The sequence below is a fragment of the Pteropus alecto genome, unplaced genomic scaffold (assembly GCF_000325575.1).
Source record: "Pteropus alecto unplaced genomic scaffold, ASM32557v1 scaffold213, whole genome shotgun sequence".
NCBI classification, from domain to species: domain Eukaryota; kingdom Metazoa; phylum Chordata; class Mammalia; order Chiroptera; family Pteropodidae; genus Pteropus; species Pteropus alecto.
The window spans coordinates 3074972-3087190 of record NW_006434829.1 but is presented as its reverse complement, the minus strand read 5'-3'; the positions used below and the strand labels follow the sequence as shown (position 1 = coordinate 3087190).

At 48.0% G+C, this 12219-nt stretch overlaps 1 protein-coding gene across 1 annotated transcript; it reads right to left on the bottom strand.

Annotated features, from left to right (window-relative positions):
• Positions 1–10364: 10364 nt before the first annotated feature.
• UBC (ubiquitin C) lies at positions 10365–11601 on the bottom strand. Its single transcript, XM_006909973.3, has one exon. The coding sequence runs from the start codon at positions 11576–11578 to the stop codon at positions 10433–10435; it is 1146 nt and encodes a 381-aa protein (XP_006910035.1). The 5' UTR covers positions 11579–11601; the 3' UTR covers positions 10365–10432.
• Positions 11602–12219: the final 618 nt, after the last annotated feature.

The following is a 12219-nucleotide window of genomic DNA, read 5'->3' as shown; positions in this document are numbered from 1 at the left end:
GGGTCCTTTTGGGGCGATGAAAATGTCCTGGAACGAGATAGACCTGGTGTTGCACAATATTCTGAGTAGTACACTTTAAAATGGGGAAAACGGTAAAATTTTGTGAATTTTCTCACAATTTTTGAAAAGGGAGCCTGTCTTTCTGGCAGGAGATGCCAGCCGTGGGGAGACTGCATTTATTCCAAAAATAAAAAAACAAAAAAAAGGAGGAAATGGAGAAAGGGAGGGAGGGGCGGGGGCGGGGTAAGGAAAGGAAAAGGAAGAGGCTGCCCTTGGTCATGCCCTTCTGTGACCGCTCGGCCACCTCACCACACCCCCTTGTGGCTGGCGAAGTTTTGGGGAAACCTTGGAGAGAACTGGGGTGCCGAGACACTCCCTGTGCAGCTGGCGGATCAGACTCTCACTTGGGCTGTGTAACTTTTTACCTCGTCCACCGCCGCCCACGCACTGTGCCCCGCAGTGTGGGGAAAGCCAGACACTGGGGTGACCGCCGATGGCTCGTCTTCTGGGCAACACTTAAAAAAACCTTCCCCAGTGGGAGACTCTCTATTTTCTGTTTTCTACCTATTTCTTAAACACTTTTCCATGTCTTGCCACCAAGCACGTAATTATTATTATTATTATTTTTTACCATTTTAACCATCTTTCAAGTGTACAGCTCAGCGGCATTAAGTACACTCGCATGGTTGGTTGCACAGTCATCACCATCATCCGTGTCCAGAACTTCCTTGTCTTCCCAAACGGAAACTCTGTCCCCGTCAAAGACTCGCTCCCTCCCGCGAACCCTGGCTCGCACCGTTCGACTCTGTCTCTATGATTCTGACTACTCTGCAAAGCCCCGTAAGTGGAATCGTACAGTATTTGTCCTTCTGTGACTGGCTTACTTCCCTCAGCGTAACGTCCTTCAGCCTCATCCACGGTGTAGCCTGTGTCCGAATCTCCTCTTTGTGGCTGAGTGACACTCCAGTGTATGGATGGACCACACCGTCCATCACCTGTCTATGGGCATCTCAGTGTTTGTGCCTTTCGGCTGTTGGAATAGCACTGCTACGGATCCGCTGTACCATGCTTATTTCTAAATGTTACGCACCTTAGCTAAGTCAACAGTCCCGCTGCTGCATGAATCTCGCATTCCAGAGCAAATCAGTCAGCCAGTCACTGAGGATACAGGTCAGGTAAACGAACAAGCTGGACCTGATAACTAAGTGTCCCATGAGATGCATCATGTTTTTTTCAAAAAACGTCACAGCCAGGCATCCTTATAGTTTGTCGTAGCTTTGGGAATTCCATATCCAGTTTTGCCTTTCCCTTTGCATCCGCCATAGCTAATCATTAGCAGCACACAGTTCATCGCAAATGATGTACGAGGCAATCAATATCAACGTTAGACACCCTCCTGGAGGACAAAGCCCCCCGCTCCGTGAGATACAAAAAACTTCGAGAAATGTTTTTCACATTGGAAGTGATTTTATCAAATGAAATCATGAATGAGGTCCTTATTGCGTTAGAGGAAACTCGAAATATTTTTAAATTAAAACTATTATGAGATACTGTTTATTATTTACCTAGCAGGCAAATCCTGTCTAAATTTAAAATGCATATGCCCTTTGACCCAGCAGAGTCAAGAAGTTTATCTTTCAGATACACATGCACACCTGGGAAAAGATTCACGGGTAAGAAGAGTCTTCGTCGCACCGATTATAGCGGGAAAATACCAGAAGCAACCTGAACATCCAGCAGTCAGGGACTGCTCAACCAAATTATGGCCCGCCCACACCAGCACCGTCCAACAGAACCTTCCGCAAGGACGAAAATGGTCCACATCTGCACTGTCCACGACGTTAGCCGCAGTCGAATCTTTGTACTGAGCATTTGAAATGTGACTGGTGCAGTTGAGGAACCAATTTCATTCCATTTTGATGAAAGAGCCATGTGTAATTAGTGGCTGATAGGCTGCCGTGTTAGTGCAAATGCACATAATGAGATATCGTGCAGCTGAGAACAAGAATGGAACAGATCTGTATGTGTACCGATTTAAAAAAAAAAAGGATTCTTAAACTAATATTTTTAAATGAAAAGCGCAAGGTGGAAAGAGTATGTCTGGTATGCTTTCAGTTTATGTAAGGAAAAAAGGACACGTAAACAGTCTCCCAAACGCATAGAACGTCTAGAAGGGAACACGAGAAACCAGTCACCGTAGGGGGAGGGAACTGATATGTTTATGTCCCCCACCAAAATTCATAGGGGAATTTTAAATTACTGGGGCTCCTGGGAGGCGATGAGGCCATAAGGGTGGAGCCCTCGTGATGGGATTATAAACGAGACCCCACAGAGGTCCCTTGTCCCTGCCACCACGTGAGGACACACAGGAAAGTCAGCCATTTTTGATGCAGGAAGTGGGCCTCGCTGAACACCGACCTGCTGGCGCCTTGATGTCGGACTTCCAGCCTCCAGGACTGTGAGAAATAAATGTCCGTTGTTTAAGCCACAAGTTTATGGTCCTTTGTTACAGCAGCCCCAACAGACTGAGACAGGACAGGGTGCCAAGGACAGGGATAAGAGAAAAACGTTCTTTTTACTCTATTCTATTTTTAGTTTTTCACATGTACACGCATCACTTTCTAAAAATAATTGTTTTTGTTCTAACAAGAAGGATACACCTAAGTCAGCTCAGCAAAACAGGGATGAGCCTTAGAAATAATGCGTGCTTAATAAATAAACACTTTAGACTTGCTTCCCGCCTTCATCCCCTGGCCAAAACGGTTTTCTCTTGTTTGTCTTGAAACTCACGGGTCTACTCCCGGATGTCACCTACATAGCTTGACAATGAGCAAGCAGTGAGAGGACGCCGTGAAATGCTATCCAGAGGCCTGTGTCATTCATGATAACGACCCGACATCAGGTGGCAAAGACGGCTGTGTTACAAAGACCGGGTGTCAGCTCACTGGGGCGACTGGCAGCCCCCAAAGGCAGCTGCGGTGATCGGACAGCCAAGGCAGAGACGAGCGCATGCACTCTGTCCTGTGTCACCCGCAGAGGTCTGCGAACTGCTTTTGCGAATTCGACCATCCTGCTGAGGCTCTGGAAGCGCCTCACATTGTTGGTGTAGTTTATTAGTATTCTAAGTGGGCGGGGCACTAACAGTACACACACACACACACACAGTCAGTCAGAACATTCCAGATACTGGTAAGTGCTAGGAAGGATATGAGGGGATCACGGAATGAGACGGTGACTAGCTGGGGCCCGTGAACCAGTTTCAAACAGTGGTCAGGGAAGGGAGGTCGGAGCCGAGACCTGGACGAGAAGGGGCCCTGGATGGGAGGACTGAGTAGGGGGGGAGCATTCCAGGCAGAGGGACGTGCAAAGGCCCTGAGGCCGGAGGGAGCCGGAGGAAAGCGGGAAGCTGATGGACAGCGAGTGAGGCAAAACGCAGAGATGAGCCTGGTTGCCCAGGGCCAAGAGCTGGGATTGTGCCCTAAGCAGGAAGGTGGTCTCTGAGGGGTTTTCAGCAGGGGAGGGCTTCTTGTTTTCAACAGTAACTGGGACCCACACGCCAGCAAGCGGGAGGACTCAGACGTGAGGCCTGAGGTTGAGTGCGCCTGCACACCGTCGCCTTCTGGGGGCCTGGGGCTCGAGCCCTCCCTCGTGCCCTTCGCTGCCTGTGTGCTTTCCTCTCCTGGTGCATTTGCCCACAGGGAGTCGGAAATGCACAGTGAGGGACGTGGGCTCAAACCAGCATCTTTCTAGAAATCTGTGCACCGGATGCTACCGAAAGGAGGGTGGGCTGCCCAGAACCCAGGTGGGAGCAGAGACCAGCCGGGGAGTTGAGATGAGAGACATCGGCGGCTCAGACCAGGGTGTTAGCAGGGAGACAGGTCCGCCAGGGTCTGGCTGTTTTGGAGGCTGAGTGGACACAATGTACTGATATTTTGGACTGGACGAATAAGGAGAGGCTGCCATTGTAATCAAAAAATTAAAAAATTATTTCAAATATTGAGAGAGTTAAAGCCTTCAGCTGGAGCATGAAGACACGGTGAAGATAAAGCACCCCCCTTATTCATGTGGGGCGTTCCTGGACCCCCATGGGTGCCCTCAGACACAAAGACACTGAATTCTACATATACTCTGCTTTTACCTGACATACAGACCTATAATCAGTTTAACGTATAAATTAGGTACAGTCAGAGACTAACGACAATAACTAATAGAAGTGCGACAATGTCCTGTCACAAAGGACTGAGTGGGCTCTCCCTCATTGTGCTGGACTCGCCCTCCACTCCAAGGCAGACTTCACGCTTCTCTCTGGCACATCGAATCGCCAGCATCTGCACTCCTAGGCTTGGGGGCCTAGTAAGGGTGACGTGAACACAAGGACTGTGATCCCGCGACAGTCGATCCGATGACCAAGGCGGCTCCCACGTGCCTGATGGGCAGGAACGGGACAGTGTGGAGGTGCCGGACAAACGGGGGAGTCACGTCCTGGGTGGGACGGAGAGGGTCCGCGTGAGATTTCATCACGGTTACTCGGAACAGCACACAATTTAAAACTCATGAACTGTTCATTTCTGGAATTTTCCATTTAATATTTGTGGACCGAGATTGACTGCTGGGAACTGAAACTACAGGAAGCGAAACTGCGGACAAGTGGGGACCGCCGTGCCTCTGCAATGGCTCCGTGGGCCCCACCTCCTGGCGTCCAGCTTTGCGTCTTCCCCGTGACCAACCAGACAGCGGAGGCGTGCGACTTCAGATGCTAGATCTTAAAAACATGTTGCATCTTCCATCTTATGCTTGCTTGAATCACTCGCTCTGGGGAAGGCAGCTGTCACACTGGGAGGCCACTGGAGCAGCCCCATCGAAAGGTACCAAGAGCCAGTGTCATCTTGCCAGGCTTGTGAGTGCATCATCTCGGCAGCAGACCCTCCAGCCTCAGTCAAGCCTTCTGGTGAGATGCCACTTCATTAGAGACCCAAACCAGAACCATGCAGGTAGGCCACGCTCGAATTCCTGGCGCACAGGATCTCTGTGACTAAGCTGCTACGTTTTGGGATGATTTGTTAGGCAGCATTAGATGATATACATCACGCTCTTATAGTAAGTAATCAGCGAACACAGGAAGTGTTGGAGGTGGGCAGCCATTTCTCACCTGTCTGCCTTCCTTATAGAGCCTTGACATCCACTTGACACAGGAGTGGTGATCTCAGCCCCAGGAGAAGATCCTGGTTAAGCGTGGTCAATCATTGGTCACCCCATTCCTTTTGCTGGCAAATGGTTTAAGAACAATCATTTGCTTGATGTCTGGAAACATATGAATGCTGTTATTTTAAAGCTTTCAATATGTTTCTAATTCATCATTTAAAAACAGACTACCCTTGTTTTGAAAAAACACTTCAGTGAATGTTTCGACCCAAAGGAAAAGCCAAACTTTTATTCTGGAATGAAGTTCAAAGAACGAGAAGCTAAAATTCCTCCAAACTGCAGTCAATTCTGTCTTCGCTGTGGGTAGAATTGCATCTCTGGAGATTAGACGTGTCATCTGGGTGTGAGGCAAATCTTTTTTTCTCCCCCTTACAGTCAGCCCCAGAAAAAGTGAGGTTTGCTATGGATTTAGGAGACACAGCCAAAAATACCCCTGCAGAGCCAAAGAAGGATGCCAGGTGAAGGCCCACGAGAAAGGTGGGCCCTCAGAGTGCCCCCAGGGGGCGGAAGTCACCCATGGAGCCTTAAAATCTGCAGCATACAATTGTAACTTCTCCACTAGGCAATTTCCTCTTATGACTCCTACATCTGACTAAAGGAGACATTTTATAGCCTATAGTCGGCTGTACTAAGGGAAGAGCTGGGTTCCTGAGGCAGCGCAGATTAAGACAGTATGGCACGAGGTCGCTGGCACAATCTCCCAAGACGGTGGCCTGGCTGAGTGACAAGCAACCATTAATTAGCACAGATCTGTGGAAAGCATAAGGAAGACACCGTGTAGAACACCCTACTGTCACATGGACTTTAGAGGAAATGCAGGCCCTCCCACACTGGCCCCCACACACCCCCGACCCCTCCTGCCGCAATGGAACCGGTCACTCCCCTGCCGCCGTCCACCCCGCTGGGCTTCTCCTTCCACTCTCTAGACTATGGGTTTTCGACACATTTTAAGACTCATTTGACAGCTCATAAATATGTCCTGTTTCAGTATAACATCTCTGAGGAAAAGATACATGTGTCCTAATCATTGTTTCCTGTCAAAACTTGTTATAATAAATAAATTTAAAAAATATACATACACGCAAAAAAAAAAACAACTGTGTTTTAACCACAAGAGTGGAAAAAATAATAAAAACAAACAAAAAAATTTTTAATGGATTCTGCAGTTTCAACAATAAAATGAATAAATGTAACCCAATTCTGGCCAGTGAAGGTGATTTGGCTGAGGAGATTTCCGGGAAAGATTTTCTTGCTCCTGATAAGAGTCACAGGACAGAGATGTTACCTCTCCTTCCTCTGGACATTGTCAGGTCTGGCTGTGACGCCTGCAATGCTCAGCCATCTTGCTGAAACCTGCGGGGAAAGGCTGCACAGCGGAGGCCAGAGCCCCAGAGCCCTGAGTGTCCTGGGACGGGGATAACATGTTTCCCGCGGGGTAGGCCAGTGGATTGAGTTTTCTGTTTGGGAAGCATCCCGTCATAGTAGGGGTTTGATAAAGCTTTGATTAAATGGATACCTACATTTGCTAAAAAATAAGATCACAAATGGTAACTGATACAACTTATTATTCTTTTTTAATATGTTTGCACTCGCTCTTCAAAACAATTCTTTGGTGCGTGTTTGGTTAAAAACTATTTCACCCGTTTAATGATGGCGACACTTTAACACAGCGGTTCCCAACCCTGGCTGCCCTTTAGATTCACTAGCGGAGCTTCGACAGTGCTGCCTCCAGACCAGACAGTTAGCATCTGCGGACAGCCCTCCGCCCTCACCTCCCCACCTGCTTGCTGCACTTCGGCCACGCCGGCCTCCTTTCTCTTGTCCAGTGTGCCAAAGTCTTTGCCAGGCCCAGGGCTCCTGCACCATTTCCTGCTGCTCCACCTCTGCAAAGCTGCCTCCTCTGCTCACCTTTCAGGTGTCACTTCGTCTTCTCCCAGAAAGCCTCTCCTGACCATCTGACCACAAGGAGGACCCCGACCCTCTCCCATTCAATCCCATTCTCTCTACTGCCTTCCGCAGTTACTATCTATCGTCAAGTAAAAGAACAGAGTGGCCCCGTTTGAATAAAGAGCTTCAATACCAAATAGAACGAGCTATGAGATTTCAAGGAAGACAGATAATTTCCAGCTGGGAGAGTCGAGGAAGGCTTCGTGGAATCTTTGAGTTAGGGGTAGGATTTGGTTTGTTGAGGTGGGAATGTGGTATTTTAGAAAAAGGAGCAGCTTGAGTGCAGGAAGGAAGTGCAAAATGGCAGGGGCGTATGGGAAAAGAGTGTGGCCAGCAGATAAGGGAAGCGTGGAGAGCATTCTGAGGGGTTAGATACAGGAAGAAATAGAGGGTCTATGTTGAATAATAGCTACATTAGATGTTATGGAGAAATTCCAGCTGGAAAGAGAGGTGGCTGCAGGACTGGGGGGAAAAAGGAGCAAAGGCGTTTGACAGGGTGGGGTGTGTGGGAGGAGAGTAAATTAACTTTTACTGGTAAGTAAACAAGCTTTTGTAAGGAGTAAGGTAAAAACATAGATTACCTGGTCAATCATGGCCGCTTGGGGGCACTGCAGGCTTCATAACAAAGTCAGTCCCAATGGCTCCCTGTTCTGGCAAAAATGAACACAGCTGACAAAAATGACATCTTTTCATTAAAAGGCACTTTGCCCATCTATAAACAATATACCTCAATTAAAGCCGTGTTTATAATAACTATGGCTTGTTGTACTTTTAAAAAGGAACAAAACTTTACAAGCCACGCATTTCTCTTCTGGTTTATTCAAGGCTCACACAACTGCATCTATGGAAGTGAATCCTTTCATAGTATTTATCAAATATGAAACCAAACTTTGGGGCGCTTTACGATTTTAACCACCGTTCCGTGAAACTAAGTCTAGCATCTGTTATTTGACTGGACCTGAGATCCCTTAATGGCAGAAACCCCTCTCATTCGTCACTGTCACTACAATTCCTGACGCGCTTGTATTTGCTGGATGGAGGGTCCCTTAAATGTTTACTAGGCCTGTGCTGCCCTGGTGGTTTTATTCTTGAGAAAATGACCTAAAAGGTTATTTTTCCATTATATGACGTGAAAGGATGTTACAACTGTAGAAACTATGAAAGTTATAAAGTGGAAAAGCAAAGTGCAGAACTGCAAACCAGTATGCTGCCTTTTGTATGAGAGGGGATTAATCAGTAATTGTATATGTGTAGAAAACTGAAAATACTTACTGGGGCCTGGAGAACTGGGTGGATGGGACAGGATGGAAGTCTTTTCGTTATAGTTTTAAACTTTTTATGTATCTGAAAGACATCAAAGTATTACCTAACTGGAAGAATTAGAAAATATGGGACAACAATGTTAGAAAAATAAGTTATGACTTACTTTTCATTATGCCTAAGAGCCTTACTAAAAATAAATCTTGCATTTATGCTCTTTTCAAAATATTAGTATATATAAAGATATGTGTCTAAGGGTAGACCTTGCAGTGGCACCATAACAGCAAAATCTTGCAAACAAATGTTGGCAGACAGGTTAAATAAATCATAGAGCATTCATACAATGGGCTACTAGCAAGAGTATTAAAAAGAATGAGGTAGATGAGACATGCTGGCAAATGTCTAAATAGCTGAGAAACATTGTTGGTAATGGTCCTATCTGTATATGAATGCATGTATTTGTGTGCATACGTATGTATGGATATAAAAATGTAGTGTATATAACATATGAGGAAAGTCCGAAATACCAAACTCTAAAAGTAATCACTTGGAAGTAAAAATGGGTACTTGATGAGGCATTTAGGTGGATTGACTTTGTAACATTACGTATACACTATAAAGGAGGAAACATCCCTAACTCATGTCTTTTCCTGAAAATAAGCTTTTAAGGAACTTTCACTTTCCATTGTTTTTAATGTGCTTGCATTGCCTTTTCAAAACCTGTCATTTACACCTGTGATTACCAATTCCTTTCACTTGACAGGGAATGTCTTAGTTCGAGGAGCTAAGTGTTCCAGTGAGCTCTCTGTTGAGCACCCCCATACCTGCAAGTTTTATTAGACTAACACTCTAATGCTCCAAAGCCAGGACCCTCCCAGCTCTGCACAATGCAGGCAGCATCTCCATTTGTCTTAAGGGACATCAGGCTAACATTACCCAACCCCCCCTCCCCCGTGTTAAAGTGTCATTGGCTACTGAACCTCTTGTATTTGAAGACTCAAAAGCACACATCTTTAACTTAAGAACGTCACAATACCTGTCCTGCAGTGATCATATAAATTTTTTTTTCCCCTATGCTATGACCAATTTTAATGAGCACCAAAATTAGACTCCCAGCAGTGACTGGAAATAGCTACAGGTGCAGGTGTTCCCAGGCCTCTTGCAACATTGTTTCTTGACCTGTATGTTGACTGAGTCATGGAAACTCAATGAACTACACATTACATGCACTTATGCTAGCACCAAGTGAAAAACGCTTACCTATAATTTCTGGATTTCTAAAGTGGCATTTTCTAGTTGGGATCTCAATCTAGGACTTGAACTTGCTGACCTTAGCTATTTTATAATGGATAGTGACATCTACATGTTACACAGGGCTACCCTACAACTGGGGGTTTGGAAGGAGTGTTAAGAGGTGGTACCCTTTGGAGAGACCCTTTCCTTTTGTGGACCTGATTTTTTGAATGCCTATTACCCCTTTTATTAAACCAGCTTTCCCTGAACGTCCACTGGTGCTAGTTGACATATAAAGAATTCCTTACCAACATCCCAACTGGTTAAATACCATTATAAACGTCCAAAAAATGAAGACCAAAGGCCAATTGCTTCACCCAATTTGTTATACAAACTTTTCATATTTAATACAAATTACCTGCCCTTTAAAATAATCTGGTCAAAAAAAACCCCACCTGGTTTTTTTGTGCAACTGTAAATTTAAATAGCTTATGTTATATATTAAAGCAGATTCTTCTGTAGGTTTCCTTCGACTACTCCCTTTTCAGAAGTTTCGCCTTCTTGCTGGTATTCCACAGAAAATATTAGCAGCCACCTTATACTGACACTTCTTACCTCCTGGTCACCACAGATGCCATTTTCTAGACTGAAAACCTTAATCCCTCATACCACCCACCCCAAAGAACCTTAACTCTAGCTTAGAAAAAAAGAAAATACACTACTTGGGAATGCAACAACTTTATTGAAAGAAAAGTGCAATTAAATTTGTTGTAAGCTTAAAAGGAGGAACTTAGACACCTCCCCTCAAGCGAAGGACCAGGTGCAGGGTGGACTCTTTCTGGATGTTGTAGTCGGACAGGGTGCGTCCGTCTTCCAGCTGCTTTCCGGCAAAGATCAGCCTCTGCTGGTCAGGGGGGATGCCCTCCTTGTCCTGGATCTTGGCCTTGACGTTCTCGATGGTGTCGCTGGGCTCCACCTCCAGGGTGATGGTCTTACCGGTCAAGGTCTTCACGAAGATCTGCATCCCACCTCTGAGACGGAGGACCAGGTGCAGAGTGGACTCTTTCTGGATGTTGTAGTCGGAGAGGGTGCGCCCGTCTTCCAGCTGCTTTCCGGCAAAGATCAGCCTCTGCTGGTCAGGGGGGATGCCCTCCTTGTCCTGGATCTTGGCCTTGACGTTCTCGATGGTGTCGCTGGGCTCCACCTCCAGGGTGATGGTCTTACCGGTCAAGGTCTTCACGAAGATCTGCATCCCACCTCTGAGACGGAGGACCAGGTGCAGAGTGGACTCTTTCTGGATGTTGTAGTCGGAGAGGGTGCGCCCGTCTTCCAGCTGCTTTCCGGCAAAGATCAGCCTCTGCTGGTCAGGGGGGATGCCCTCCTTGTCCTGGATCTTGGCCTTGACGTTCTCGATGGTGTCGCTGGGCTCCACCTCCAGGGTGATGGTCTTACCGGTCAAGGTCTTCACGAAGATCTGCATCCCACCTCTGAGACGGAGGACCAGGTGCAGAGTGGACTCTTTCTGGATGTTGTAGTCGGAGAGGGTGCGCCCGTCTTCCAGCTGCTTTCCGGCAAAGATCAGCCTCTGCTGGTCAGGGGGGATGCCCTCCTTGTCCTGGATCTTGGCCTTGACGTTCTCGATGGTGTCGCTGGGCTCCACCTCCAGGGTGATGGTCTTACCGGTCAAGGTCTTCACGAAGATCTGCATCCCACCTCTGAGACGGAGGACCAGGTGCAGGGTGGACTCTTTCTGGATGTTGTAGTCGGAGAGGGTGCGCCCGTCTTCCAGCTGCTTTCCGGCAAAGATCAGCCTCTGCTGGTCAGGGGGGATGCCCTCCTTGTCTTGGATCTTGGCCTTGACGTTCTCGATGGTGTCGCTGGGCTCCACCTCCAGGGTGATGGTCTTACCGGTCAAAGTCTTCACGAAGATCTGCATTGTCTGTTAAAACAACAAAAAGAACAAAATACTCCCTGAGTTTAGCACGTAATTCAACTGTTAACAACTTAATGCCGTAAGTTAAATGTCATTTCTCAGCCAACTGACTCAGAAAAAGTCCTGCCTAAAGCAGCTCAGGAAATGAAACGGCACCAACTCAAAACCCCAAGCTTCGGGCACTTACGAGAAAGCCCAGAAGCCGGAGCCAAGTAAACGCGGGGCCCTCCTGATCCTCCGCCCTCACCGGATGCCCCTCTCCTGCCGTTGCAGCAGGGTCCGCCCCAGGCCCGAACCGCGAGTCCCGCGCCGGAGCGCCGGGCGCGCACGCACCGGCAGGCGGCCCCACCCTGGATTGTGAGCCGCCGGGGGTGAGGGAGGTGACGTCACGCGAGCGCCCCCACCCCGGGTGGGCGAAATCTCGCCGGGGTTGAAACGGGCCTCGTTCGCGCCCCCTCGAAGCGCCGGAAAACCGAGACCCGGCGCCAGTCGAGGCGAGAAACGCGGCCTCCACGTCAGAGTCCTCACCCCGTGCGCGGCCCAAACCCCCGGCGAGCGCAGCCTCCCGCCGCCCGGGGCTCAGGCCCTCCGGCCCGCAGCGCCCGCGTCTCCTCAGAGTCGGCGTCGCGCCGGCTCCGCCCGCT